Genomic DNA, 27,710 nt, shown 5'->3' with positions numbered 1-27,710 from the left:
CATTCCGTAATTCACACACCAACGGAAGAGATCGTCAAGCAAATGTGTTATCATGCAACATAACAAGACACATTCGTATATGATTCGACATATATATTGGGAGAGGTCGACGGCGTATCAAACAGAACAATCCGACAATACTATACCACAGAATATTAGCCACAGATGCATCATCGTCCTTCGCAACAATCAGAATTCGTGAAATATTGTGTTCGTGATAGGTGATGGATGTTATCACAGGTGTAGCCAGGATGAAAATTCATTTAAAAAAAAATATTGACAATGTAATCATATTATAATATTGAATAATATATTCATACTGAAATAAACCCGGATATTTTCGGCTGACACTCGTAATCGTCATTAACTAGTAGAGAATTGAAAACAAATTATATATCAAGAATCGTATTCAGTGATACGATTGTTGAAAAACAATGTTATTTCCAAATCTTAAGTAGTTGCTGAAGATTAACCCTGGCGAGTATCAGCCGAAAATATTCGTGTTCCTTTCAATATGGATAGATCATTATCATTCGATTGTATATTGTTCTTTCGTCCTTCCAAGAAGCTCTTTAAAAATCGAGAATCGTATCACAATCGATAATCAACAATAGTATTCAATTGTACATCGAAGATCTGTACTTGCAAGAGCCTCTTCATATAATAATCATACTATAGAATATTATACTATAATAATGTTATGAAGAACTAATGAAAACTTTCACGGTAACGCAGAGAAAGGTATAACGACGTGATGTCCAAGTTATCAATTTGCGCTGGCCATCCGCCGCTTGCCCCCCACCTTACCCCTCCGCTGGATGCTTTGCTCTCTGCGTGTGACTCCCTCAATGTCGCACGCATGGGCAATGTTATCAATCGGAGTCGATATTGCACTCTATATATCAGTGGCTCTCAATGTCAGTCGCATAATTTACTGTTAGGGAAATCATCTCTCACTTAATCATTGCGCCCAGCCCTACTTACGACGATCATACTTTTTCGGCTGTATAGTGTATATATACAGCGTTACAGACTAATCAGAACCCCGTCGTACTGATTTCCTAACGGCGCTGTTCCAGTAACCGTAGCAGCAGTATATCACAAAACCTGCGAAATAAAAACTGGCGATAAAGCCTATATAATTACATTCTTACAGTAGCGCAATGTGCATATGCGACATGCGTGTAACTAATCAAGGCGTCATCATTTCCTGTGTACATTAGTCAAGGAGTGCGGATTATAGTTATACGATTTTGGGTCTTGACATACAACTTACCCACCCGTTGGCCTTGTGGCCTAATGGACAAGCCGTGTTATTTTTGGCATTTCAGGAGCCAGATGCCAAAACTGCCAAAAATAAAAATTTGAAAATGTCAAAAATAAACAATTTTTGGCATATGCCAAAAATAACACGGCCTGCAAAATAGTGCATTTTGTTCATGGTGTTGTGTTAACATGACTGCTTTACAAGCGAGAAGAGCGTTTGTGAAAGGCAGGCTTCTTAATCTGGGTCCAGCCCACCCATTAGGATTGAAAGCATGGTGTCCTAAATGGTGTGGGTACAACGAGATTGAACGGCTGACTGCATTTGGTTTACGTCATACTTTCCATTTGTCCAAAGGCAATTTTACGACCATTTTTGACCAGCTTGTCGAGCGCTAAATTTGATAAAACGGGTATCAATGAGAAGCTGCCGCAGTACTGATTATTAAAATATAAATTATATTCTGCTCATGGAACTGGAACCCCCAAAATCAACCACGATTTTTGCATCGCGATCGAGTTGAACATGGTGACGCAACAAACTGTCTGGCTATTTCTGAGCTGCATACCAGTGCATAGTCTCGTTTTGCCGGACAGTTTTGTTGCGTCAATGCTCTTAAACAATCTAACCTTCCCAGGACTCTTCCATGCGAGTTGGTAATATTGAAACCTCCTGAAGTGACAAAAGTCCTCCGAAAATATATCGGTAGAATGAAGGAGAAATGATAGTCGGGCTACTAAATAGAATGTGTTGAGAGACAACGCAGGAAACTCCTGGAAAAGGATCGGGAAGAAAATTCTTTCCGCGATGAGATCGATGGCACTGGCGTAGTGATCTCTTTTCATGATGCATGGAAGCCGGTTCGGCCCTCCAAAGATTTTGAAGCTCTGAAAACCTTTTGTGGATGACTGGCTTTCCCTCAACGGCTACTGTTGAAGCCGATATTTCCCAGATTGGCTGGGCGAGAAATGAATTTAGGAGAAACTTAGCTGACATGAGTTTGGAAGCACTGTTACAGTGCAAACGATTCAAGTCTATTCAACAGCTGTAACAATCAGCTGTTGAGCGTGTTTGTTAGGCTTTTCTTTCTTTTTTTTTGCTCATTGGCACCGATTCCGATGGATACTGCACATTTTGTGGTTTTGTTTGATATTATTAACCAATGAAATCGTTAACTTTTTTCTTCTTATTATTGTTCGTTGGCACTGATTATACGTGGATGCTGCACATTTTGTGGTGTCTTTGGACAAACTAGCCCAAATAAAGCGTTTTTGTGACTAATTCGAGGCTGAAACTATCTATTTAGAGGACGATGCCAAAACTGCCAAAAATAAAAATCGAAAAATGCCAAAAATAAGTTATTTGTGGCAGTTTTGGCATATGCCAAAAATAACATGGCCTGCTAATGGATAAGGCGTCTGACTTCGAATCAGAAGATTCAGGGTTCGAGTCCCTTCAGGGTCATCCTTTACAGTTTTGCATTACGGATTTCTTTTATTATATAGCGGAATTGGGAGTAGAAAAACATCGACATATTAAAAATTGATGTACATTCAATATAGCGAGTGTCATAATGGCGGGTCACTATTTGATGATACGGTTGTTGATGTATAATGTTCTTTCCAATTCTCTGCTACCTGCTGACACTTCCCTCTGACGGGTGGCCGTCCCAAATATTCTCTCGTATGACTATAATCAATGCTCATGACCTATGCAGGAAATGGCGCGAGCCGAGTTAAAACATATTTCATCTCGTCTGTGGGCTCTTGCAGCTATATACCAAGTAAGGAACCTTGTGTTATGCGGTAAGAAGCGACTTATAAACTCTAATATTGATTTGACAATATTTTCAACATACAGCACATCAGCCTTTCTCAGCATATCTCTGACCTCGCCGTTTAAACTCTAGTTCAAGTTCAAACGCTCCGACTCCAACGATCCAACATAGGTTTATAATCGGTGTACCATGGAACACTAGTGGTTTCCTGACAGAGGTGGTCAATGTAGTCAAGAAAGCTACTCAAGTAGATGTAGAAGTAGCGACGAAAACATTTACTCAAGTACGAGTAGAAGTAATTCTTCCATAAGCAACCTAAAACTACTTGAAGCAGAAGTAGAATTGACTGACTTTAAAAGTACTCAAGTAAGTAAGTAGTTGTGAAAACGATCCTGATTTGTTCACATGGATTGTATAAAGGTGAAAATTGAGCTATGCGAAAGGTGACGAGCCTGATTCATATTGATGGATACCAGCAGGTATCCAATTTTCGATACCATAAGCATTCGTCCACATCATGGGATGAAAATGATAGGATTGATATGGAAATACGATACTTATCCTGTTTTCTCGAACAGCACGTTTTAGAAAATAGCATGGTATGACGCCATCCCCCATATTATAAGGTCTGTAGTTTAGTCGAAGAGCAATACGGAGAAGTTGTATGGGATACGGTGTAAACAGTTTGCGCGGTTAGTAAACGTTAATAAAAAATATGCTGAACCGTAAAAATGCCATATTGTGTAGCTTTATTTCCGGAAATTAAAGGCATTACTACGCTTGCTTTTATACTTCAACATGTATGTTATCCATACAAAAAAACTGATATTAATTATAACTCAAAGTATATGATACTGGGAATTGAAATTGAAACATAAATGCTAGTTCTAAAAGTGGAACACGTTTTTCATGCCTTTAGTCCAGAAAGTTTCAAAGGTGGTATGCTGAAACAGCCCTAAAACTAACAAAAAATGTCAGAGTCCACTTTTCCAGGTTAGGAAGCGCCATGGACATGCAAGATTACGAAATGACAAGTAAATGCTAGATTGCGAAACATCAGTTTCAAACGTTATGATGAGCCATATATACCGGGATGAATTATTTCATATGGGCGAACGGCGACAATGTGGTGTGAACTCGGGGATATCTAGATATCTAGATATCCATGTGTGAACGGAATCACGCCAACCCTCTACCTAAATTATATTCATCAATACTTTCGTGAAATCATACTGGTAATACCGTATCCAGTGCGCGCGAGGCGCGACGAAAATTCTGGACTTTACTTAACTTTTATGTAAATTAAATGTTGGTACTCCGTGAAAACAGCCCCGAAATCCCTCAGGCTATCTTCCTGATTGGAAGATTGAACTACTTCTACTTGACAAACTGAAAATAGCGAAAGTAAGTAAGTAGATCACAAAATATTATGAAGTAGAAGTAGAAGTAGCCAAAATCAGATCTACTTGAGTAAGTACCTGAAGTAGAGGAAAACAACTTGAGTACTTCGAAAAAGTAGAAGTACTTTGTTACTGACCACCTCTGTGTCCTGAGCCAGTCTCAGGCTCAGCCCTCAGGTGTTCCTTTGAGGTCGATGACACACAAGCAACTCATGCATATGATTTGTGATGATATGCCTTGTAGATTATCCTAACTGTTCCCAAGTTAGTTAAGAACCACTGATCTAAAATTTCTGTAGCCCGCGGTAGCCTATTAACGTTGACTTTTCCTCACCTATTGCTAGCCAGACCGCGAGGCGTATCCAAGTGGCAGGCTGGAGACTCAGAATCAGCGCCATGTTGAGTACAGCTGAGCAAAACGGCGCAAACGGTACCAAAGGAACCTGCGTGCATCAGTTGAAAAAGTAGATGATCACAATTACCTGGGAAATCAGAAACTACAATTCTGACTCGCATCGCATCGCAGTTTCATTGATGTCAAGCAGAGGGGTCAAACTATACCTATTTTCAGCAGTTACGGAGATACAGGAGCCATTTCTCGAAGCTGTTATCACAATTTCACTCGCAAAATTGATGCAAACACACCCAGAGCTACTTTCAACTTCAAAAAATCCAAAGTGTCAGAGAAGTTACTTTTGCCCGAAACATTGTTAAATAGAATTGGATGTAACATAAAATCGTAACCACTGGAGTCAATGATACAAGTAGGCAAAACATTTGATTACTTCGAAGAAGTAAAAATATTTCGTCTCTGACTAGCAACTGTGATCAAAGTGAGTCACCCTTGCTAAGTAGAAATAGAAGCTGCGTTGCGAATTTTCTACTGAAGTGCAACACGAGGTAGAGATTTCAAATACAAATGTGTGTATTCCAGGCCTAGTTTCGCCTAAAACACTGACTACTCTGAAGCAGAATTAGAATCCAACAGGTAGGTGAAAGGTTCTTGCAGTAGAAAGTTTTGAATTTATTATATAAAAAATACAATAAAAATAAAAATTCAAATTTTCTGCCGACCACATAAGTTCGCTAGGCTGTCAGTAAACACGATGCATGCCAAATTTGGCTCAATTCCAACCAGTAGAAGCGAAGTTATTGCAGTAGAAACATTTGAATTTGAATAAAATAGTATTTACGGTGGCTAATCTTAAATTATTTATTATAAAACTAAGGAATTAGAAATTTTACTACTACAATAACTTCTAGTGGTTGGAATTGAGCCGAATTTGGTGTACATCATCTCTACTGACAGCCTAACAATTTTATGGAGTTGACAGAAAAATTTTGAAATTTTTATTTTTATTTTTTAATAACAAATTCCCTGCAAGAATCTCGCTTCTACTGGTTGGAATTGAGCCAAATTTGGTGTGCAGCGTTGTTTTAACCAACCTAACAATTTTATCACATAGCCCGTGAAATCTGTTTTTTTTTTTACCAGCCCTAGTTAGCACCTGTGATCAGACTTGTAAAACTACTCATTTAGTTAGTTGAAGATCAACTAACTAACGTTGTTTTGAGTAGTTTTAGTTCTATTTCTAGTTGCAGATTTTGAAAAGTGCTTAGTTCTAGTTGTAGTTACAATGGCTAATTTTGAAAATCCAGTAGTTTGTACAAGTCTGGTTTTGATTCTAGCTATACAATGTATAGTATACTATACTTACTTTAAACGTCTTGATAGAGTCGTCCTGTTGAAACAAACACAAGCTTGCAATGAATGCTAGCGACACCACAGCCAACAGCGACATCGCAACCATCGCCCACACAGCCGCACCAATCCCACCGAAATGTCCAATGATCACAGCCACGAATGCCAAAGACAACGAAGCAGTAAGAATCCACTTTGGCACCACCCCGGGCTGGTATTGCGACATTTTCGTAATCAGAGGGTTAGCCCCAAGTTTATGTAGCACGATTGGCTTCAGTGATCCGGCCGCTATCTCCCTTTGCTGCAACGTAGCGCTTTGGTTCTGTTGCTTGTTGGTATGGGTGGAGCCGTTGGATTCTATCTGCACGTATCTTGATAAAAAAGAATGCGGTCCGTAATTCATCATATTATGACTAGGATCGGGCACATGGATTCAAGTAGGCCTGCTCGATTCTGAAACGAGTATATATTCTAATGCAGTGCTTTTCAACCTTTTTGAGCTCCATTCGCACTTTTTTTTGAAAAATAATTTCATTCGCACCAGTCAGCCGAAATTTAGTGCACGAAAAGAAAATGAAGAAATTTATCAGTTTTGTATTCGAGGAGCTTCTTGGAGGTACAGAGCTTCATTATTTTGCATTCAGCGTATCGTATTATTGGCTAGTCAAGCACTAAAATCACTGCAGTAGAAAAATCACAGATATCGCATTCCAGTTGTTCTCAAGAAGTTCGTTGCATTTTCCGGGGGTATCGTGCAGTGATTTCCTTGGAAGCTTAAAGGGGGAACTCAAGAACACTATTCTCTCGCAACAATATCACGTTGCCACTAAATCCACATGTTACGTCATCGTGATGTAAATGTGTTGGTACAAGTGTAGAAAAGGCCGTAAATAGTAACGGGGTATAATGGGAACACTGAGTATAGTTAGTGAAGTGTTGCACTATGTACATGTATATGTTGCACATAAATGGGAAATATGCGGGTTGATTGGGTAGTACGACCCATATGGAACATGTGAAAAAAAAGCCCTAGGATGTTAAAACGTAGATTTGCCGTATCCAGAAATTACGACTGGAGTGGGCGTTTACGAGCAAGCTGTAAAATCCAAAAATATCTCATTTTGTGCAGAAGCATACCGACAAAATTATGCGCTCGGTAAAAAAGGGAAATATCATACAAATGCATGTATCTTTGCTGTCTTAATATTACAGAAGCATTGGGAGTACCTCGCAACGTTCTACGTCTAGCCCAATCTTGAATTTTACTGGCGTTGTTTTGGGTAAGGTTTGGCGGCGGGAGATATATATAGCGCGCCATGAATTAGATTTTAAAAATCGGACAGACCAAGACGACGATTAAACAATGAGGGAGGTTATTCATGCAATAGGCGCCAATCACAACAGAACTGGACTAAAGTGACGCGTCTGGAACTGACGGTCAGATATAGCCCTTACGAGAATGTGGTTTTCACATATAGCAATGTAAATTTAAAATGGCGACATGTTTTAATAGGTTTAAGTAGTTCGTTTCAGGAAATCTACACCCGTGGAAATTGTTAGTGACGCAACGGCGGACTTCGGCAAAAGTAATACCAACCACTCCGGTTTTCTCCCCGACCGAGTCAATATCATTTCAAGTGAATTTATCATTAAATCTCCGAATGCAACATCGGTGACGGGTAAGCAAGATAATTTCCATCATGCTACCACACTGGTGTATTTATCAGTCGAATGGCGACGAACGGAGTAGGGCGACTCGATGCAGGAGCTGACTACGACAACCCCTGAATCACGCGAATTTTGCACCACGAAATATACGTCAATTGACCTCAGCTTTACCGTTATCGCTAAAGAAAACCAGCTACATGACAAGCATCTCGAAAGTATCACAAATGAAGGGGAACACATACATCGTAAGAAACCTTTCATCGGTGGTGAGCAATTGGGAGTAGTTTCAAAATGTTACCTAAGATACCATAATTGTTGTATTAATAATGATAATGTGGATGGTGTCTCGTTAACGCAATAAACACACAAGCGCGGAATGATTGAAAGGCATAATAGCGATTACTAGTGACGTATATGGACATTGGACATCTTAGGTCATTACTCGGAAAACGACTAGCATGAAAAGAACAACAACCCGATAGTATGATTGCTTCGAAAATGTGTTCTCGGGAACGTATTGCTAGAATAGAGCCCGTGTTTCTGTAATCCGTCTGTGTGCATGGACTTTAAATTGAACTTATGACCATATGTCTAGTTTTATAGGTAGATATCAGGCTTGATTAGACTGGCCCGGCTCAAACGATCAAGGTTTTGGTCCGGCCCGCGACGCTAAATCGAGTTTGACATTCCCGTCTATGGTTGACCGTATACGATAGATCAGAATTAAAGGCGATAGTTACTATCGTCATTTGCGTCCGGTATAAAGCACTCCGTAATGACAAAAGTGATACAACATCGCGCAATGAGGCTGTACGTACACGTGTGGAAATATTGAATGTTAAAATGCAAAAGTATTGGCGCACAAGCACATACTGGGTATTCAGTCAGTAAATTGCCTCTACGCGTAAGATCTGTAATTTCTCTAAATTCGGTTTTAACTTCCGGACGCCCGTTTACCAATAAATAAAGGCTCTTAACTTGAATTGACCATTGTGACGCGAGTCCACTTTACCTCGGCATTTTCATTCATCGGCCTGGTTAAACTATTTGTAAAAGTGTCGCACTCGTTTCTGCGGTCATGGGCTAAATTGATACATGAATGCTTGCTTGCTTGCTATAAATTGGTTGTGAGGATAATTCCCTTGGTCCACTAGTTCTTTTTGGACGCATGGCGAGACTCAATATCACCTCGGTTAAAGTTTAAATCGTACAAGGCATATGGTGCCAGCCATCCGGCCTGGGTAACGATCCTGCATGGTCGAGGCAGTACTTGTTCTGCCCAACATATTTCGATCAAAATGTAAATTTTTAATTAATGATTTCCTCCATAGAAATATTAATTTAATACGTCATACCGTAGTCGTGGAACGTGATACTGCGATTTTGCTCGGATTGTCGTTGTTGGTAAGTTTGTAACGCCACCATCGTATTCTAGAAAATGGGGCAAAAACTGATATAGTTCGCAGGTTTCGTGCAGTAGACTGGAGTAATACTTATACTGCTATGCGCCAAGTCTGTGTAGTACGGGCAATAAATCTGTGACGGCAATCGTGTCTTAACAAAGTACTGCAAAATCGAGTTTGCAGCTAATTTTCTGCCTTATGTCATTCTTATCGCGTGCGCGGCGAAAACGCTCCATCACCAAATATGGGAAACCCATGTTGTAATATTCTTTTTGTGTGTGCGGTTTTTGGGAGGGTCATAAGTGGAAGGCAGGCGCTCACGGCATGCCGTGAGAGTAGAAACATTCCGGTACTACTGCAACGTGCAATTTCTGGAAAGGAAACACCACTGGCCATCCGGATATTAATCCCTTATGTAGGAATGTAGGAGTTTTTGTGACAGTTTCCTGGGGCGCTGGGCACGGTAATTGACTTCGCAAAATAGCAGAACGATTATCTTGTCATCCACCAAACCCTTTTAACGATGACGCAATTCCTTACTCTGAAGGCATATAAGCATTTGTACGTTAACTTCTTCATCAGTATGTACTTAGGTTGGAGTTAGATAACAACCTAATCGTCTATCTTTGTAGTTATACTCAGATGAAAGCTTGGAGAAACTGAGGTTGACTTATTCATATTCACATATGTGTATGACTGTATGTTCCTGTACTCGTCTTTATGTACGAATGTATACCATTGGTATTATGCGTATTGTCCTATCATTACAAGTAGACGTAGAATAAGGACTTGGAATGGATCAGTCTGGTCTACATATAGCCTACACAGCTACGCGACCGAGATAACTATGGGTTGAAAACTACTTACCTGTTGGAAAATTATTTTGTTTTGCGTATATATATGAGCAAAGATTTGAGGTCAGCTACATCAAATAAAAACATAGAGTGATCAGAATCGCTTCAATATCTAAGTGAGTATCGTAACTCGAGCAAGGAATCCTGTATCAGATGTATGGGCACTAGGCAGTCTGCACTATTGTGAAATTATCGATTGAACTCACAAGGCTATTCTTACATCTACGCTTTTGGCTTTCGGAATCAACAAGGTGCGTGTGCAACTGTGCATTAGAGTCGTACACGCGATGAAGTATTTTGTATACGTCTTAATTAATGGTGATAACAGTAAGTGCTATGTTTCCTTCATATAATTGGGGAAGCGGTCTTGCGAGTATAATAGTGTTGGGTGGCCTAATTGTTCTGTAATTTAGGACTTTATCATAGTGTGCTATCGCCATTCACCTTGACCAGAGTTTCTATGGTTTCTGTGTGAGCCTGTTATAGGATTTGGAACCGTCCCACTATAGTATTTGAATTTAACAAATATACAATTTGAGCATTTCATTGCGCATTATCATTGGAATAAGCTTTAAATTGGTAAACTAACTCGCAAATGGGTCGGCAGTTCATCGTATTGGGTTAATTTGTCTGCAAAATCTATTGACCTTGAGTCATGGCTTCTATTTTGGAAATTTATGTTGATTTGACTAAGAAATTGACTTGAGTCACCTCTCTGAAACAAGGGTATAGATTGAATGTCGTAACACGGGCAACGAACAAGATTTGAACTTAACTGTGGAAACAGTGACTAAATTGTAACTTCAATTGTTACGTCATAAATTCATACATGGGCATTACTTTCAATTTTTCTTGGGACGCTCAGAATGGCGTCATGGCCGGGTTTAGATCAAGACTTTGAAATATTTTGGCGAAATCAAGGTTCTCGGTTGCAAGCAAGTCGCTTCAACAAGCCTAAATTTCAGAATTGGGAAATATGTGTATATCAAGGTCTTTAATCCGATTTCTATCCAAGTAACGATGTGGCTATTAAAACTAGATCGTATAATTAAGGAAGGTGGCATCATGTGGCGTGTACTTAGAAATCCAAATGTAATAACGGTATAATGAATAATGGTGCATACGCATGTTTTGATTTGCAGCTAATTTAAGGCCTCGGTTTGAATTTGATTTGACGCATATTGAGAGCATCCCTATACTCCCTAAACCAGGGGTGGCCAACTTTTCTCTATGTATGGCCATATTCTGTTTATTAATATAGCCTACTGCCGTATTGCAGTGTTCGGTTGTGAAGTAACTGGACGCCCGATATCCCATGTTAAAAGATCCGTGCCCGATGAAGTAAGGACTAATGTGTTTGTTCGTATCGGCTTGGGCGCGCCGAGAGAAGTCATGTCACGAGTAAATACTGCGATTTATCGAATCCATATATGAATTTCGTCATTGATATTTGTAGTTGCAGATATTGCTATATAGTATTTGTCCTTTCCCGACCCCTATGGTGTGATTCATCATTATTATCAATGAGCGTAAGTCTTCAAAAATTGGTGCCTAATATTAATGATGATGTATCTTTGGGTGGGACAATTGTTATTGATTTTAAAAAAAAACGGTAGATTTTACGCTAAATAAATGCACAATTTTTGCATTCATCAACATTAAGAGTTTAATTTTGACAAAATTTTGCATTCAAGTATTAAAATTAGGCATTGTTCACATAAGGTTGGTCTCTGCATTTTGGGTTGGAACTAGCTGTCCTTACGAAATACCTTGGCAACAATAGCGACTAAACGTTCCACAGTAGCAGTTGTGTTCTAGCAGCAATGAGGGTCAGTGTATACTGTGGAAGCGCTGATAACACACCCGTTGCTTGATACCAACAATGTTGTCTACATCGTATTTTAAAGACCGCAACCTAATAACACTTTTGCTGAGATGTCGCGAAACACCGATCTGTTAAGAATCACTTTACTATGAGAAACAATGTCCGTCAAGCCGTCAAATTTCAGATTCAAAATTGCGTTATGGGCGTAAGTTTGGGAAAACCTAAGGCCTTGAAGCAGGCTACAGGATGCGGTCTGAAATGCCCAAGGATAAATTCACCGTAGTTGCGATCCCTACGTAACCAACGATATTCTGTTTACAAAGCACATTTGAATTAAGTATGGAATTTTGACAAATTTTGGACCTAACGATATAATTTTCACAAAATTTTTGATTTTTCTTATACATATCAAGTAATGGTCACCGTAATATTGATCATTTCGTTGCATGCTTTGATTTCTTGGTTTCACATCGGGATTGTCGGAATTGGGACAAAATCTTGGACTCGCCTAGGCGTGCCGTAAACGACGCTCTTTCGAGAGACGTACCCAATTCCAAGTTGGTATTTTTTATGGATCACCTGATTTTCTTCTGCGGCTCGCGTTTGGCGTGTGGGGATCAGATTACACGACACTGCGGAGTTGGAATCGTAAAATCAATTCGCATCAAATCGTGCGTAACACAATGGGAATAGCTCTAAATCTCGCCAAAGCTGATTCTGTATCCGCTGCATAAACTTTTCTGAACAACAAACTCTCCACTAGATTTACGCTGTCAGCTAGTGGTAATTATCAGGTATTTGCACAATTTCAATATGTTCGCTACCGAATAGGTGTGGAGTGTAGGCCTTCCATAAAAGCCTTGGTGGCGCACTTATAACCTACGATCAAGCCAAAACATACGCCTTCATTACCCACGAGCTAATAACCTCTGTTACGATCAATATATTGCCTAAAATAGTGTGCGGATACGATACGTTTGAAAAGCACTATAGTCCGTGACATTTGTGCAAGGCGTTTAAAACGGTGATAAGTGATTTGAAATTGGGTAAAATACGCGGTTCAAAATCAACTCGTTATTCAGTATTGCTAAATTCTGCTCAGGCTACTATGATGTTTGAGTGACCTGGCTTGCGGTGCGTAACTCTTTTTCATGGAATGTCTATTATCCACACTCCACAGTGTTTGGTGCTCGCTTGTAGCAAGTTCCGTGCATGGCTAAAATCGAATCAAGTATGCTTATGCGTTTACGCCCTCATAAACGTAGCGTGTGTTTGCAGAACGGTATCTCATGAAAGTACAATTGTGCATGTGATTTTGGTCCTGCGTCATGTTGACTTGTCTTTACAATTTCTAATGCTTCGGACTCGACTCTATATATGCTAGGGCTTAACTCAATTTAGCAGCTTTGCGCATGTGTGATTATTGACATTACCGATTTTCCAACATTTAAATCTGTGGTCGTTCGCTGTTGAAGATAACCATAGGTACCCAGTCTGTATACTGATCAGCTAATATATAGTGCAACGAATCATTGTGGTTAATAACGCTTTTGAAAACCCGACTCGGCATGCTCAGAACCACCTACTAATTTGGCTAAGCACAAGAGTTGTCATGACTCAAGATCTATTGTCGCACAAAGATGGTGATATATTTTTGAAACCCATGTGATTCCCTATTATTAGAAATACCTGCCAGATTGTAACACTATTATGGTGTTCCCTCACTTTGCGTAAGCGATGCTGTATTAGCGCAGGTTAGAAGAAAATAATTGGTCAGTAAACGTGCTAATACTATTTATTCTTGATTGATCCAGCAAATTGGGGATCCTATACAAAAAACACCCCATAATACTAAATACGCCCAGTAGCCAGGGTGGACGATACACCTTTATGTTGGTATATGCCTTACTTTTCGTGTTTAAATTCTGTTGAAGATCCCTATTTGTAGCAACGCGATATGACGTTGGTTACCGGGAACAACGCCGAACTGCCCTGCCTAAGTGTTTGAATTTATGTAACACTTCCTCTATTTGAGACGGAATATTTGCTGTCGGCACCCGTATGAATTACCCTTTCATATCTATAAATGTGATTTATGGCGCACATATGATATTATTGATTGGCTAATAATGAGTTATGTACTATTCTAATTGTTTGCAGTTGGTATCGAGCATTTTGTCATCATGGTACTTGTAGTTATCTGCCCATGTTTAGTCCGACTGCGCACTAACCTATTTGTTTGTAGAGATGCTATTTTTATACTGGATTGAGTGTAATCATAATGCCCTTTATTACCCCCACTCCCAAAGCGAGGCAGCGCACTTTGAATAACAGACGCTGTGCCTCGTCGCCATTTGAAAAATAAATTATTTTGTTTGAGGAAAAACCATGCTCATATTCTCTACTGCCACGACACTAGGGAATAGCATGGCTTCATGGCATCCTCCGCTAATTAAAAGAAGGGGAGGGGGTAACTTCGTTGTACATATTTTGTGGTATCCGTCAGAGAATGAAAATGATATAAAATAAAAAAAAAATGAATAAAAAATTTTTTGTATCATGTATTGTAATTGAAAAAAATGATGCTAGTTTTAAGTGCAAACCTGAAGCTAGCTAACCCTAAAAATAACTACTTGTATATTATTAATTGAAAATTATAATGCAAATACCCTTAGTACTGCAAATGCACTACTTAATGCATAGCAATGGTGTATAATGCAAATACCCTTAGTACTGCAAATGCACTACTTAATGCATAGCAATGGTGTAATATATGTACCGTACACGGAATGCTTGGAATTCGCTTGTTTTGTGGTATATCAGTGTACTAACAACAATGAAATACTGATGATATAAGTCAATTATGTAGTTATGTATACATTAATTAGATCGACACGGTCTCTTTAGGATTCCGATAAGGTCCTCCCCACCTAAAAGCTAAGAAGATAGCACCATAATGTCTAGATTATGAAGAAGGCTATAGTAACTGAAACGATTAGGGGTGATCTATAAATCCCCTAGCTACCCATACGAAGCTGCTATAGTAAGGAATATGCCGTTGCGAAAGCGACAGATATGTAACCACCCTATCTTGCTTGTGTTAAATAATATAATTATAATTCTGTTGCCTTCCATATAGAGAGAATTCGATGAAAGTAATGCTGAATAATACTTGGTCAAGAATAATATCACAAGTAGGGCGCCATATTTGGCACGATAGCTGTGTTCATTGAGCTAAGACGATGGCAATCTTGACACTGGAGTCGAACCTATATGCGTAAATACAGAGTTTGGGCTATATCCTCCCGCCCCTATGTAAGAGTGGATGGACCCTGAAATCGAAAATCAAATATAAAAGTATATAAGTATTATGCCTAGCAGGGAATGGCTTGCCTGGTCATAATATATAAAAAACTTAAATACCATCAAAATTTAATGATTGGAAAAGAGTGGGCAGTTTCGGATGGTTGATTGGAATGAGCTCGCCATAACTTGTGGTATATTTGCTTGGCTGGATAACTTCATTTGCGTCTTTATGTAGTGCGGCGCAGCCATTCCATCACCAGTACGGAACTGAAACTATGGTTTGCGATACGGATGTGTCGAAAATAGAGTGATGCTTATATGGAATAGTCGTATGCATGCCAGTTTTACGATCGTGCTGCTATTAAATGGGGCCACCATTTTTCGTGCATGCGAACTTTTGCAGTAAGTGTTGCCGTTATTTTATATTAGTGTATGCATTTTATATCTATGTGTCATGTGGTGCCCACACGAATTGTATATCAGCTGCGGTGAACAGTTGTTACCCATGTAGGTAGCATGGATGCCAAATTCAACCACCACCACCACCACCACCGAAGCAGAACATCTAAAGAAGTGTCCAGACATCCACAAAACATTGACGAAGACATTGAAAGAGTCTGACGTCATTTGGGCTCGAAAGGTGATGTCGGATGTCCCCCTAAAGGCTCTCAAGCATACATTGATAGGATCGCCTGCTTGCCACACTTGTAAGGTGCACAGAAATGATGCAGCGCGATCAAATGCGCCGGTACAGCTCCATGAAACAGATGAATTAAAGATGGACCGAACCAGAACAGTAACCGAGATATATTGCATTTGAAATCTCGCTACGACAGAGCCACGGACGAAATCCCGTATCCTGATGGAATTCCCTTTCCCCGAATAGACACGAAAGTACAAGACATCAATGCCTCAATTGAAAATGGATATCTACATCTGAAAAGACTGCAATACTTTTATGACTGAACTGGTGATCTGCCAATTGGTTGGCTTGGACTCTAAGTGTTGATACTTTTGTGGGCATCTAATGGCATATCACTTGCATATAATGTACGCGGCAGGAAAGGCCATCACATCTATTGTGAAAACAAACCTTGGAGAATTATTTTGATTTTGGATCGTGCATGATGATAAATAGGCTAATATCAGTATGTGCAATGTGTATAGAGAAGCCCTATTGTTATCTGCACGACCTTATTGGAGTATTTGGTTGTTATAAGCTTATCTTAATCTTATATTGATTATTATGAGTCCCTGGGCCTGGGAAGGTCATTGCTTATTTCGATCAAGCTGCAGCCAATACTTCAATCCGCGCCACAAAGCACCAACAAGGCGTGTAAAGGGGTGAAGAAAGCGTAACGAACTGGGATGACGTTCAACACTGTGAAGCAAATTGAACCGAGTGTAGACTACCCGCAAAGCAATCGTTTTGGGGCTACACTATAAAAAAAACTGGAGGTCCCAACCGTTTCTTCCGGCGTTGAATGTCATTTCCCGGTAGTTCCCGAGGACGGGGCAGAGTCTGGAGACGAATAATTGTCGATCAGCACCCACCTATCTGCAATTGCCAATCGCGACTCGACCCCTAACGTCACCTCGTCTCACCTATCGACACATACAGCCAATTCGAAAAGCTCACGACAGAGGCAAACAGTATCACATCTGAGACCTCGTATAAAACCATCTTCTGCGTGGACGATTTGCCTAAATTCCGATTTCGTGCAGTGTGAGCGTGAGCACTGAGCACCTCAAGTCTAACGTATCCTGTCCTTGAACAAGTTTAATGGAAAACACACCCTACGTTGGAGGCAGCGTCAGGACTGGACCTGGAATCCAGTAGGCCAAAGCAACACATTGCAGCCAAGAAGATATCATGGAACGAAAAAAACAGCTCGTCCGAAACGCCACTGACCAGCCGAACGTATTCAAGAGTAGAGACTCAAGCTATAGCGCAATGAAAATAACCCCATCCGGCAGTCAAGGGACACGTCAAATCCACGAAAGCCCTGGTACGAAGTAAAATTTCCTGGCCGCTTTAGAACACATCAGAATTCTAAATAGATCATCTCTATTTTATCTACATTCCCTGATACCGCGTATGGCCCGACACCAGATGTGATCAAAGTGATCAGCATGAGCATTGAGCATTGGTAGTTAAGTAGAAGTATCTATTTCCAGTATAGAATAAATGATTAAAAAAAAAGTAAATTTCATTGGCGGTTTCCTTTGTAGCAGTAAATCACAAGTGGTTGCTTTGGAATTTGCAGAATGAATATTCGCAAAAGGTCACAGGACACTACAAAAACAGCAACTTTCAAAAATGTATTTGGCCCCTATCTTACTGTGGCTATTTCAGCAAGTTCCTGCTATGACAGTTCCATTTATAAAACTAAAACAACCCGATTCCAAATCTTCTGTCTACTTCTGAGTAGCTAAAATGTGCATAGTAAAAGTAGAAGCAGTCTAAAAGGATGATCAAGAAGAGGGTAAAGGAAAAAATGCTGAAACTATGTCACCCCTACCACCAGTGCATATCTATAATGTGCAACCACCGGGGCTGCCTGCCTGCCGGCTGGCAGGCCTCCCCAATCTTCGCTAGCAACCGGACGTCAGCGATACCCAGCACCAAATCGTAATCCGCCGCCGCGGCGAAATCCTGCCCGAACAGCTGAAACAAATCGTTTTCCTAATGACGTGATGGCCGGTGAAAACCCCTATCGGAGGAGCGCTGCACCCGGAGGGGCAGACGGGATCGCGGGTCTCAGGAAGGTCGGGAAGACAGCCCGACGCTAGAAGAAACAACAACCCGCATTCGCGAAACTCTCAGAACGTGCGAACGGCTCCGGGAATGCCAGCGTCAGACCAGAGGGGACGCGGCCTTTCGCAGACTCACGACTCGGGTGTCGGGGTAGACCATTCGCAGTTGACGCCGTCCAGCAGTCAAGAGGCGAGCCAGATTTCGAACACCCAAGATGCTGTTGAAGCTACCTACCCAGAAAGCTGGACTGAAAGACAGCCACTCGATATGAAATTACGCGGCATAGGAGGATCATCCAGTGTCGACTTTGTCGTCATCATCAAGCTGGACAACTTACCGGTTCCGTTTGCAACTGGCGAAGGAGTCCCGTTAAACATTATCGGATTAAAGTGGATTGAGCAAGTTCAACGGCTACCCTCAGTAGCAACAGAACTGAAGGATCCCACTACAGTAAATTATGAACTATCATTGTCCGTGTATTCGGACGCGGCAAAAACCATAGCTGGAAGCAGTACTTGCAACGCTGCTACTGGTGATGGGTCGGTGGAAGCTGCAACGTTACACAGCGTCGAGACTGGAAGCCCAGCTGACGCCCCACGGGACCAAAGATGTCCCTGCCTCTCGGAAGGATTTTGCGCCAAGTGTGGAGAAACCACAGATACAAAATTAAGTCGGGTGAGCGCTGTGACCCCGAAATCCTTGCGTGCTGAGCGCGGAAGCCCCGCTAGCACCTCTCAGGAACATTATGTTAAAGAGATTCCTGAAGACAACGGCCACTGCATTCGCCACGATAGAAGAGTGGGAATCGTTTACGACGGCCCCATGGCCGCAGCAGTTGTGCCGCATACCGAGAAGATTACATTGAAAGCAGCTGTCGACATCCACACTGAAGTGACAAATTTCGTGGATAAAGAAGAGTCTGGAGGCGATATGCAAGCCTCTCCAGAAAAAGGGCCCCCGTCGGGCGTTGAAACCGCCGGCGTGAAGTTGGATGCGGGCACGCAGCCCCTTCAGAGGCAGAAAAAATCGAGTGTGGAAGCCCCACTGAATACAGTTACCCTCGCCCTCTCTCCACCGACATCAAAACCGCGCCACGGCCTCTATAGACATGGTCGCGGCCCGATAAAAGCGTATGAACTGTATGATGGAACTGATAAGAAAGTGAAGACAGAGTTGGAACGGTTATGCAACCGGGTAGTTGAACTTGCTAATCTTCGTACAAACCTCCCGAATGCGTGCCACAACTATGCTTGCAGCAACTCCTAAAGGACAGGTTGGGCCAGGATATTCCGACTACAACCCTAAAAGAGATCATGCGGGGCTGTACCAGAGCGGCAGTCTCGGATGAGGGGTTGGCGGCCGCACATGTCCATATCGTGGGGGAACCCCCTCATTATGAACAGTAATTAAATTATGACAAGTTGTGTCACATGACTACGCGGACCCGAGCCATACAAATAATGAAGAGCGAACTCATTCGGATAGGCCGGAGGTACGTACACCTCAGCTTACACAAGCCACGCTACGAGCACATGCGGGGAACAGCTTTGGAAATGGACTCATGCGATCTCCGAAAACTGGGATTAACTCTATTGCAATCGCCCAATTCGGACGTGTTTTTTTGTGAAGGCCCTATCCCTAACTCACATATACGACTCGCGCACGGGATCGTGAATCGAACAGCGCATAAAGTCATGGGCAAAAAGTAATAAAATTGAAAAATATTTTTTAAAAAAAATATATTTTTTTCTTGTTTAAATCTGCTTTAAATGTTCAAAAATAGTACCGCAAAGGGTGGTTGTTTAATGCATATGTTTCCATATGGAATACATGAAATATAAGCCCTTAAATGTATACGTAATTTCGATGTTCATGGGGAAACACTTGAGATTGGATAAAAATTTATGTGAAACAATAAAATGATAGTGATTCACATGTACGAGTAAAGGACGGCGGCTTGTGCATGAGTTCCAATGTGTTTGCATTTAGAACGCACAAAATAGTGAAACTGCACTGGAATCGTAGCATCAATGTTGCGACTTGCACCTTCGGTTCATTTTTCTGACAACATTCGAAAAGATGCTTCGCGTACTAAGGTAGCCTATGTTAGATAGGGTTACCATACGTCCTCCTTTAGGAGGATTTGTCCTCCTTTTTTTAGGAATTTTGGTCAAATTTATAGCAAAATTCTACTGAGATGCCGTAAATCAGCACCGAAGTGACGCTCCGGAGGGTATTTCGGGAGCTGAGCGAAAGTTGACCTTTTTTAATTTTAGTCAACCGACTACGAAGTGGTAAAAATTTACCACTTTTTCAGGATTTTCCAACGGTATTCTGTGTTTGAAAATTTTGAAATAGTGTCCTCTTTTTCCGATTCCAAAATATGGTAACCTTAATGTTAGATGATTGGATGGTACGGTGGGCGTTAAAATCAGGAATGCGTTGCTATACAAACCTACACAATCCGAGTAATTGATGACTGTTGTTTATGGATAAGCTTAGGCTTCATTCACTTCTTATCTACGCAGTACACAAATCAACATATCTTTCAATAACAATGTTCGGCATCCTTGTGTTGTCAAAGCCAACACTTTCACCTTCTTGAATAATTATTACTCACGTAAGATTCATGATTAACACACACTTATATCGGCCTGGGTAGCCAACTGCGGGATGGCTCTTAGGTCAATCGTACAATATTGGAAAACTGACTGAAATAATGCCAAATTATCTTTACTATCCCACATATCCTTATACATAAAGAGTAATAAGGTTCAACAGTCTAATTAAGCTTAAATTAGGCTGCATAAGGAATATCGTAAGACATACGGCTTGGTGTATTTGATTTTGCTCTGCAGAGGGTGCTCAGTGCTCACTGCTCATCTGCTCAAGCTAAACCGGTAGAGTTCGAAGTATTACAAAGTTTGTAGTACAAGGGCGGTACGAACACGAACTAGGCAAACTTTTCCTATGGATCAGCAAGCTTAGTGGAATCACCAATATGTTATATATAGGCCTATGCTATGCCTTTACGTACGATCTAGACTTGGCCTGAGATCATCAGTCCAAGAACAGGAAAGCGTGTCTAAGCCTAAATTGTGGAGTTCGCATTACAAACAGGCCATTGCACTGGTCAGTAGATAAACTGCCCAGTGACTTAATAATTCGATGTGATGCAAGATAAATATACATTGGACGTAAGACACTAATGTGCTTACACTAATTTTACTGACAACAGCCTCTAATCCTTGGTTAGGTACACGAGTAAACAACACTTGTTATAGATCTAATGTGCTAATCGTTATAGTGTAAGAAACGCTAAATTCTGCTGTTAACCAACATGAATGTGTGCTAAAATTCCAATATTTTGCATTCAAGTATGCCAAATGTTAACGCTGGCATCAGCTACTATTACCTACATTTCTACAAGGTTCGTATACAATATTCATATACGGTGGATGTTTCCGAGCAAGTGAGCAACTGATACCGATTGAACTCTTTTTTCCAAGCAGTGACGTAATCCTCTCGCGCGGAAATATTATCTCTAACTTTGCATCATACACGCATCGGGAGCGTTCCTCACTTGTGAACTTGAAAAGCCTAGCTACCAACAAGTTTTTAGAATTGCTTCCAAACGACAAAATTTGCGGGCTCACTGTACTTAATGTCGTGTTCACTTGAATTATTCCACGTCGGAAAAAGTGAAAAACATGGACAATTTTCATTCGCACTCATCCGGATTTTTCATTCGCACCATTCGCACCCCGCTTGCCGTTCGCACTCAACCGGATTTTTCATTCGCACCATTCGCACTACGCTCGTCATTCGCACTGAAATTTTTCTCATTCGCACTAGTGCGAACCGTCACACAGGTTGAAAAGCACTGTTCTAATGAATCAGTCGAGTTGTGGGAGATGTATTTTTTTGAGTGCTGAAATCATACGCTTCGTGCCACTAGGGCAGAGATAATAAAGTTGGATTAGCAATAAAGTCGATTATCGCGTTCGTCAGGATTTATCAACCCAGGATTAAGGAAACTGGTTGATCGCAGCGCATGAAGTTAGAGTTAATCTCATGATTTAACAAAGCGGAACAAACCATAGATAAGGTTATCTATAAAAACTGCGTACACTGCGTAGGCGTAACATTCCTACTCACAAATATTTCCGATAATGACCGTGCCGATTGTCTCCTAGGTAATAGCTTCACTAAACAATCAACGAATTATGAACCCGCCATTGCAGAGCAATATCAATACTCTACAATGCGTTTCTTAGCTGCACCGTACGAATTGGACAGGACTTTCATGACGCGATGATGATAATTCGATCTATTGCAGTGGCAGCAGGCTGCTGTTTCATTCAACAAATTGACAACTGACCGCATATAACGCGTTTTCGCATTATGATGCAACAGATAACGACACTTGATTGAAAACTCGGGACACCTCGACTAACCATAGCGCGTAACCTTTTCCAACCAGAGATGCCACTCCTGGGTTTTTCCACCCAGATCTGGGTTTTTTGAGCATCACCTGGGTTTCTGGGTTTTTATGCTTGAAATCTGGGTTTTTTCAACATCCAGTTCGCCAGGTCAGTTTTACGCTCAAAAATTAATTATTAGATTTGTATGGTCGCAATATCGTAAAATCCACGCACTTCAGTTCGTCATTGGCGATGGATTTTGCTGTTATTGTAACGACAAAGTGCTGATAATCTATTTCACTACCAAAATAAGAGGCTTCCGCTTGATGCGATGGAGCTTTATTGAATGGTAACTTCCAGGTCGCAGAAAGTCATGTTCATATAGGACAGTGGTTCCCAAAGTGGGCGCCAGCGCCCCCCTGGGGGCGTTCGCGAGCGTGAAGGGGGCGCTGGCCATTAAATGGGCGATTGGGGGGCGCTGGCAAGAAAATTGGGCGGTAGGGGGGCGCTGAGAGCAAATGCGGTTGGTGTAGGTTTAGAAGTCAACTGCTGCGTATAGTGTTAAAACGATTGATTATTAAAGCAACTAGATTCGCAGTAAAATGCATAATAGATTCATTAAGGGCAATTTAGGGTCGCCCGTCTATTTGTTCAGCTGTACCGGAATTGTTACTTGACAATTGTTACTCATTGTTACTTGACAATGTTATTCCTGCTCATCAATGGACTAATTTAGCAGTAGGTAGCATCCCCGAAAAGCGTGGTTCGTTGCGCTGCTGTGAGAACTGCGAAATAGCCTGTATTTGATCGGTTATTGCTCACTGCAAGATGTGATGGCTTTTTAAGAGAAACTGTCTTAGGTGATTTTATTATCTGTTTCAAACGATGGTGGATTTTCCACAACGCTGTTACCGTGGCCTTCGACACGACGTTCTGGTTGCGAGAAACTACATCGCTCCTACTTGACGGTCGTATTTCTCAAAATTTTAGGGCAGAATATATCCATTCTTAGTAATGATGAAACCTGATAAAGGTGATCATGGCACTCTCCGTATTCGGTGACAAGTCAGTGATAATTCACCGGAATTTTCCGACATGTCAACTGTTCCATTTCTCAAGCTAGCTTTGAGCTACCGGTCCAGCTCGAATACCTGGTTTTGATGGAGAAACACGAATCAACCAGCTCACATAAATTACGCGAGGATGGTGATTTAGTTCCAGGATATATTCCAATTAGGAATTCCTCCCCGGATAATCAATCCATTCTTTGAAGTTTCCAGGCATGAGATGCCTGAGCAGCTGATTACTTTGTAGTTGGGGTTACCATGCGTCCTCGTTTAGGAGGATTTGTCCTCTTTTTTGACTTTTTTAAAGTGTCTTTGGAGGACGCCTATAAATGTCCTATTTTTTGAGAATTTGTCCTATTTTTTCAAAATATTAGAAATTGGACTGAAATATAGGAATTCAGCGCTGGAGTAGAGTAACGGTCTGGCGGGTTTTTCGGGGCCCGAGCAAGAAAAATGACCTCTTTTTTAGTAAACTAGCCAAAAACTCGGGAAAAATTTACATTTTTTCCAGATTATACTCCGGTATTGTCAGTCTGAGAATTTTGAAAAAGCGTCCATTTTTCAGATTACTAAAATATGGTAACCCTATTTGTAGTGCAGAACATTTTCGAGTTCAACCAAAAGTTCAATATATCTAACAATCGCTCTGGATACACAATTGAATATAAAATAAACACTCTCACTGGATTTGGGTTCGCTTTCTCGTCGTTGCCCACCCCCCCCCCCCAGATTTTAAAGAACGTGTTCTCAGCGCCGTGACCAAGTTTCTGACTCGCATCAGAAACCGACTTGTCAGTAGGCCAACATGAAGTGAATACTGGAGATTTTAGAATGAGATTGTTCCTATCAAAACTCAAACCCAATATGACGAGAATCATGATAATGATACACCAGCTTCATCCGTCTCATAATGAGCTGTATTAAATGCAGAACAACTTTCGTTTTATAATTGGGCGTGGTGAGGGGGGTGTCGGGGGGCGGTGGCACTTTATTCGTTGTCCAGGGGGGCGGCAGCTCAAAAAAGTTTGTGAGACACTGATATAGGACGATTGCCAGTATCGAACTCGGCCCTTGGTGAACAATTCGGCATGTATCGATAAATATAATGTAACTGTATGGTATGCACAAGCACATGAACAGACCAGGTGATGATCCGACTAATATAATCCTATTGTTATCTCAGTTTATATTTATAGTTCCAACAGGGACACTCAGAGAGAGAGAGAGAAAGAGTTAGTTATAGTTGGAAACCCCTAGCAATATCAGCACATTCGAACCCTAACCCTAACCCTGAATTTCATGATTTGGCAGTTACGGTATTTATTTTCATTATACATCGGTCTGTGATTATTCCAAATAAAAGTGATTGTCGTAGGATTAATCAATCGAAAGCTATGCTTTCAATCTGTTCAGGTCGCTGAAAATACATGAAATCATCCTTAGAAATAGAGCCACTGGGATGGCATTGGCAATGGATGGCATTGCATTGAACTTTCGCAGCGCGATGATATAATTAGTACCGGTACACTATCAAGTATTCACGCTGCGCCACAATTGTTTCATTGCGATGTGTCGAGAGGAAAACAGCCTGTTTTTTGTGAGATTCGCAGTGTTAACCAAGCAAAATGTGTATTATGAACTGTTGTAAATTCAATATCAAAGGCTTCGATGACCGTATGAGTGTATTCGACGACTATCAGGCTCCACTTTCACAGCTATCTCGTGTCTTTTGAGTGAAATATAGGATCTGGGTTTTTCTGGGTTTATTTCGCCTCCACATCTGGGTTTTTCCGAAATATCCCAGTGGCATCTCTGTTTCCAACTTTATGTATCGCGATTAGCAGTATTTAATCACACGATTAGCATTCTTTCGGATTAGTTAACTTTATTATCTCCGCCTAAATTGCGTCCCGATCAGCAGTGTTTACTCACATGATTAGCATTCGCCATTCTCCCAGATCAGCTAACTTTATTATCTTCGCCCTAAGAGTTGTTTATCAACGACAATTATAGTGTCGACACCATTTCCGCTGTGGAAGCCTTGAGATCTCCACTTGCCGTATCTCAGCGTACGAAACATTTAGTACAAAGCCACGCACATCAGTGGAAATGATATTTCCGTAGCTTCACGCCCCCAGTTTGAGAACCACTGCCCTATAGTTAGTAGAAGTATGTAAATGACACTGATAATATGTAGGTGGCATTTTAGAAAATTTAGTCAGGTACCGCGGTACAGGAATCATCTTGCCGAGTTGACGTCACAATTTCAGTCATAAAGGCCTTTCAAATATATCCCAATACTAATTACTACCAGGGTGATAAAAGTAGACACTATCGGCACTCAAGCAGAAGTAGAAGTAGTGATTTACAAGTAAGTAAAAAAGAAAATAAATGTATTGAACTTGAATGTATTGAACAATTTAACTTGGCTCGTGTTGCACTATACAGTATACAGTAGGGCTCTTCAAAAATGACTTTTTTTTCTCAAATCGTACTGGCTACTTGATAAAATTGTTAGGTTACCTAATATAAGCCTACACACCAAATTTGGTTCAATTCCAACCCGTAGCCGTCGAAAAATTTGGATTTGAATAAAATATCATTTACGGTGGGCACCACTATAATAAATAATTAAAGAATTGGTCATTAGAATTAAAGAATTGGAGGATTAAGTTATTTTTCACCCAATGACGGTATTTTCTGCACTTGATCCGTAAATACTATTTTATTCATGATCCAAATTTTTCGACTGCAATAACTCCGCTGCCACTGGTTGAAATTGAACCAAATTTGGAGAATATCGTTTCTATAGACAACCTAACATTTTCATGGGGTGAACAGAAAATTTTCAATTTTTTTGTTATTTATTTTCATATAATAAATAGAAACTTTCTTCTCCTGTAGCAATGCGGCTACTGGTTGGAATTGAACCAAATTTGGTGTGTATGCTTAAATTAGGTAACCTAACAATTTTATCAAGTAGCCAGTACGATTTGAGAAAAAAGTCTTTTTGGCGAGCCCCAGTATACACTTCTCCTGTAGCATTTTCAGGAAAACCAGACATTAGATCAGAATGAAAATGCGAACACCCATCACCCCAATCAGACAAGTAGAATTATCGAATTGTTCAAGCGTGATACCAAAAAGACTAATCCATCTCACTGAAAAGGGTTCCTCTCGTAGCGCAGCTTGATGACGCTGATCGAAACGAAAACGCACGACAGAAGCTCTCCGATCGCCATCATGTCGATCAGTAGTCTCTGTTTCAAGAACACGGCGCACACGAACGAAAATACCCCGCACAATATGGTTGAAACGTATGGAATCTGAAAAATGGATCAAGGTTCGCCCTTGATTCGGTACATCTTCAACCTTGATATAAAATACAGTCGATTTCTCTTGATTCCGGCACTCTACATACTGCACTTGAACATCCGTTTGATTGGGACGCAACTTGGTGTTGTTCATGTTCAATGACGAAAATGTTTGCTCGCGAATGTTCAAATTGTTCACGGATCCGAACAGAACTATTGGTTACAGGGCCATCTTTCTGAGGTTGGTAAACTTGGATTCATTTAATGACGCATAAAATTTGTCAATGCTTTCTGATTGGAATTTCTCTTTTAGGATAGAGACTGTCTGCGGGCCGCTCAAAATCTTATGTTGCCTGCCCCTGATTTATTGTGTCATCAGTAGAGCAATTTTTTACCTGAAAAATCAAAATTTTTACATTTTTTACATTTAAAAAACCTAATTTTGACAAAAATTTGCCCTCGTGTATGTAAATTAGGTGTTTTCGCACATAATGTAAGAATTGTACCACTTATCTTCATTTCTGGTTGGAACTGTTGTCCCTACGAAGTAGCTTGGCCTCAAAAACTTTTTAGACATAATAAACTGACAAATATTTACATGAGACAAACTTTATTTTAACGAAATCGGGACCTATGAAAAATTCCAGTAGTTTCATCACGCATAATGGTAGTAATAATTAAAATTTGTTGTAGGACAGCGAACGATACTTTCCTACGTTCTCGGGTATAAAGTGTCAATAATGAAGAAAGAATGTTCAACAACAGCAGTGGTTGATTGGTTACACATCGTGTTGCTTCATTCTGACAATGTTGTCTACATCACATATTTTCATCCTGAGCTTCTTGATAGAACAACCAAGGCCCACGCAGTCTTGCTTCACTTACATGATGTTACGGTACGTTGAGCATAATATCATGTCAACCTATTTGTTTCATTAGACCGTTTAT

General features: G+C 40.7%; 2 protein-coding genes across 3 annotated transcripts in view; one reads left to right on the top strand and one right to left on the bottom strand.

Moving 5' to 3' along the window:
* Positions 1-269: 269 nt before the first annotated feature.
* Positions 270-27,710, bottom strand: part of LOC145457196 (cationic amino acid transporter 4-like) — a 39,732-nt gene continuing 12,291 nt past the window's right edge. The window contains exons 8-11 of one of the 2 annotated variants that reach the window (XM_080335375.1): positions 26,611-26,774; positions 6,160-6,514; positions 4,776-4,884; positions 270-1,107 (exon numbers count right to left, since the gene is read on the bottom strand). In XM_080335375.1, coding sequence (XP_080191501.1) covers positions 1,034-1,107; positions 4,776-4,884; positions 6,160-6,514; positions 26,611-26,774 — 702 coding nt within the window. In that variant the 3' untranslated portion in view covers positions 270-1,033. The remainder of the gene's footprint in view (positions 1,108-4,775; positions 4,885-6,159; positions 6,515-26,610; positions 26,775-27,710) is intronic. The other variant, XM_080335376.1, reaches the window with a different exon arrangement.
* LOC145457194 (FACT complex subunit SPT16-like) overlaps positions 8,126-27,710 on the top strand; it is a 284,951-nt gene continuing 265,366 nt past the window's right edge. The window contains exon 1 of the mRNA XM_080335373.1: positions 8,126-8,135. The gene's annotated coding sequence lies outside the window, so the exon portion shown is untranslated. The remainder of the gene's footprint in view (positions 8,136-27,710) is intronic.

The sequence above is a fragment of the Botryllus schlosseri genome, chromosome 15 (genome assembly GCF_051294905.1).
Source record: "Botryllus schlosseri isolate E-star chromosome 15, Bs_hap1, whole genome shotgun sequence".
NCBI classification, from domain to species: Eukaryota; Metazoa; Chordata; class Ascidiacea; order Stolidobranchia; family Styelidae; genus Botryllus; species Botryllus schlosseri.
This window is presented reverse-complemented; position numbering and strand designations above follow the sequence as displayed.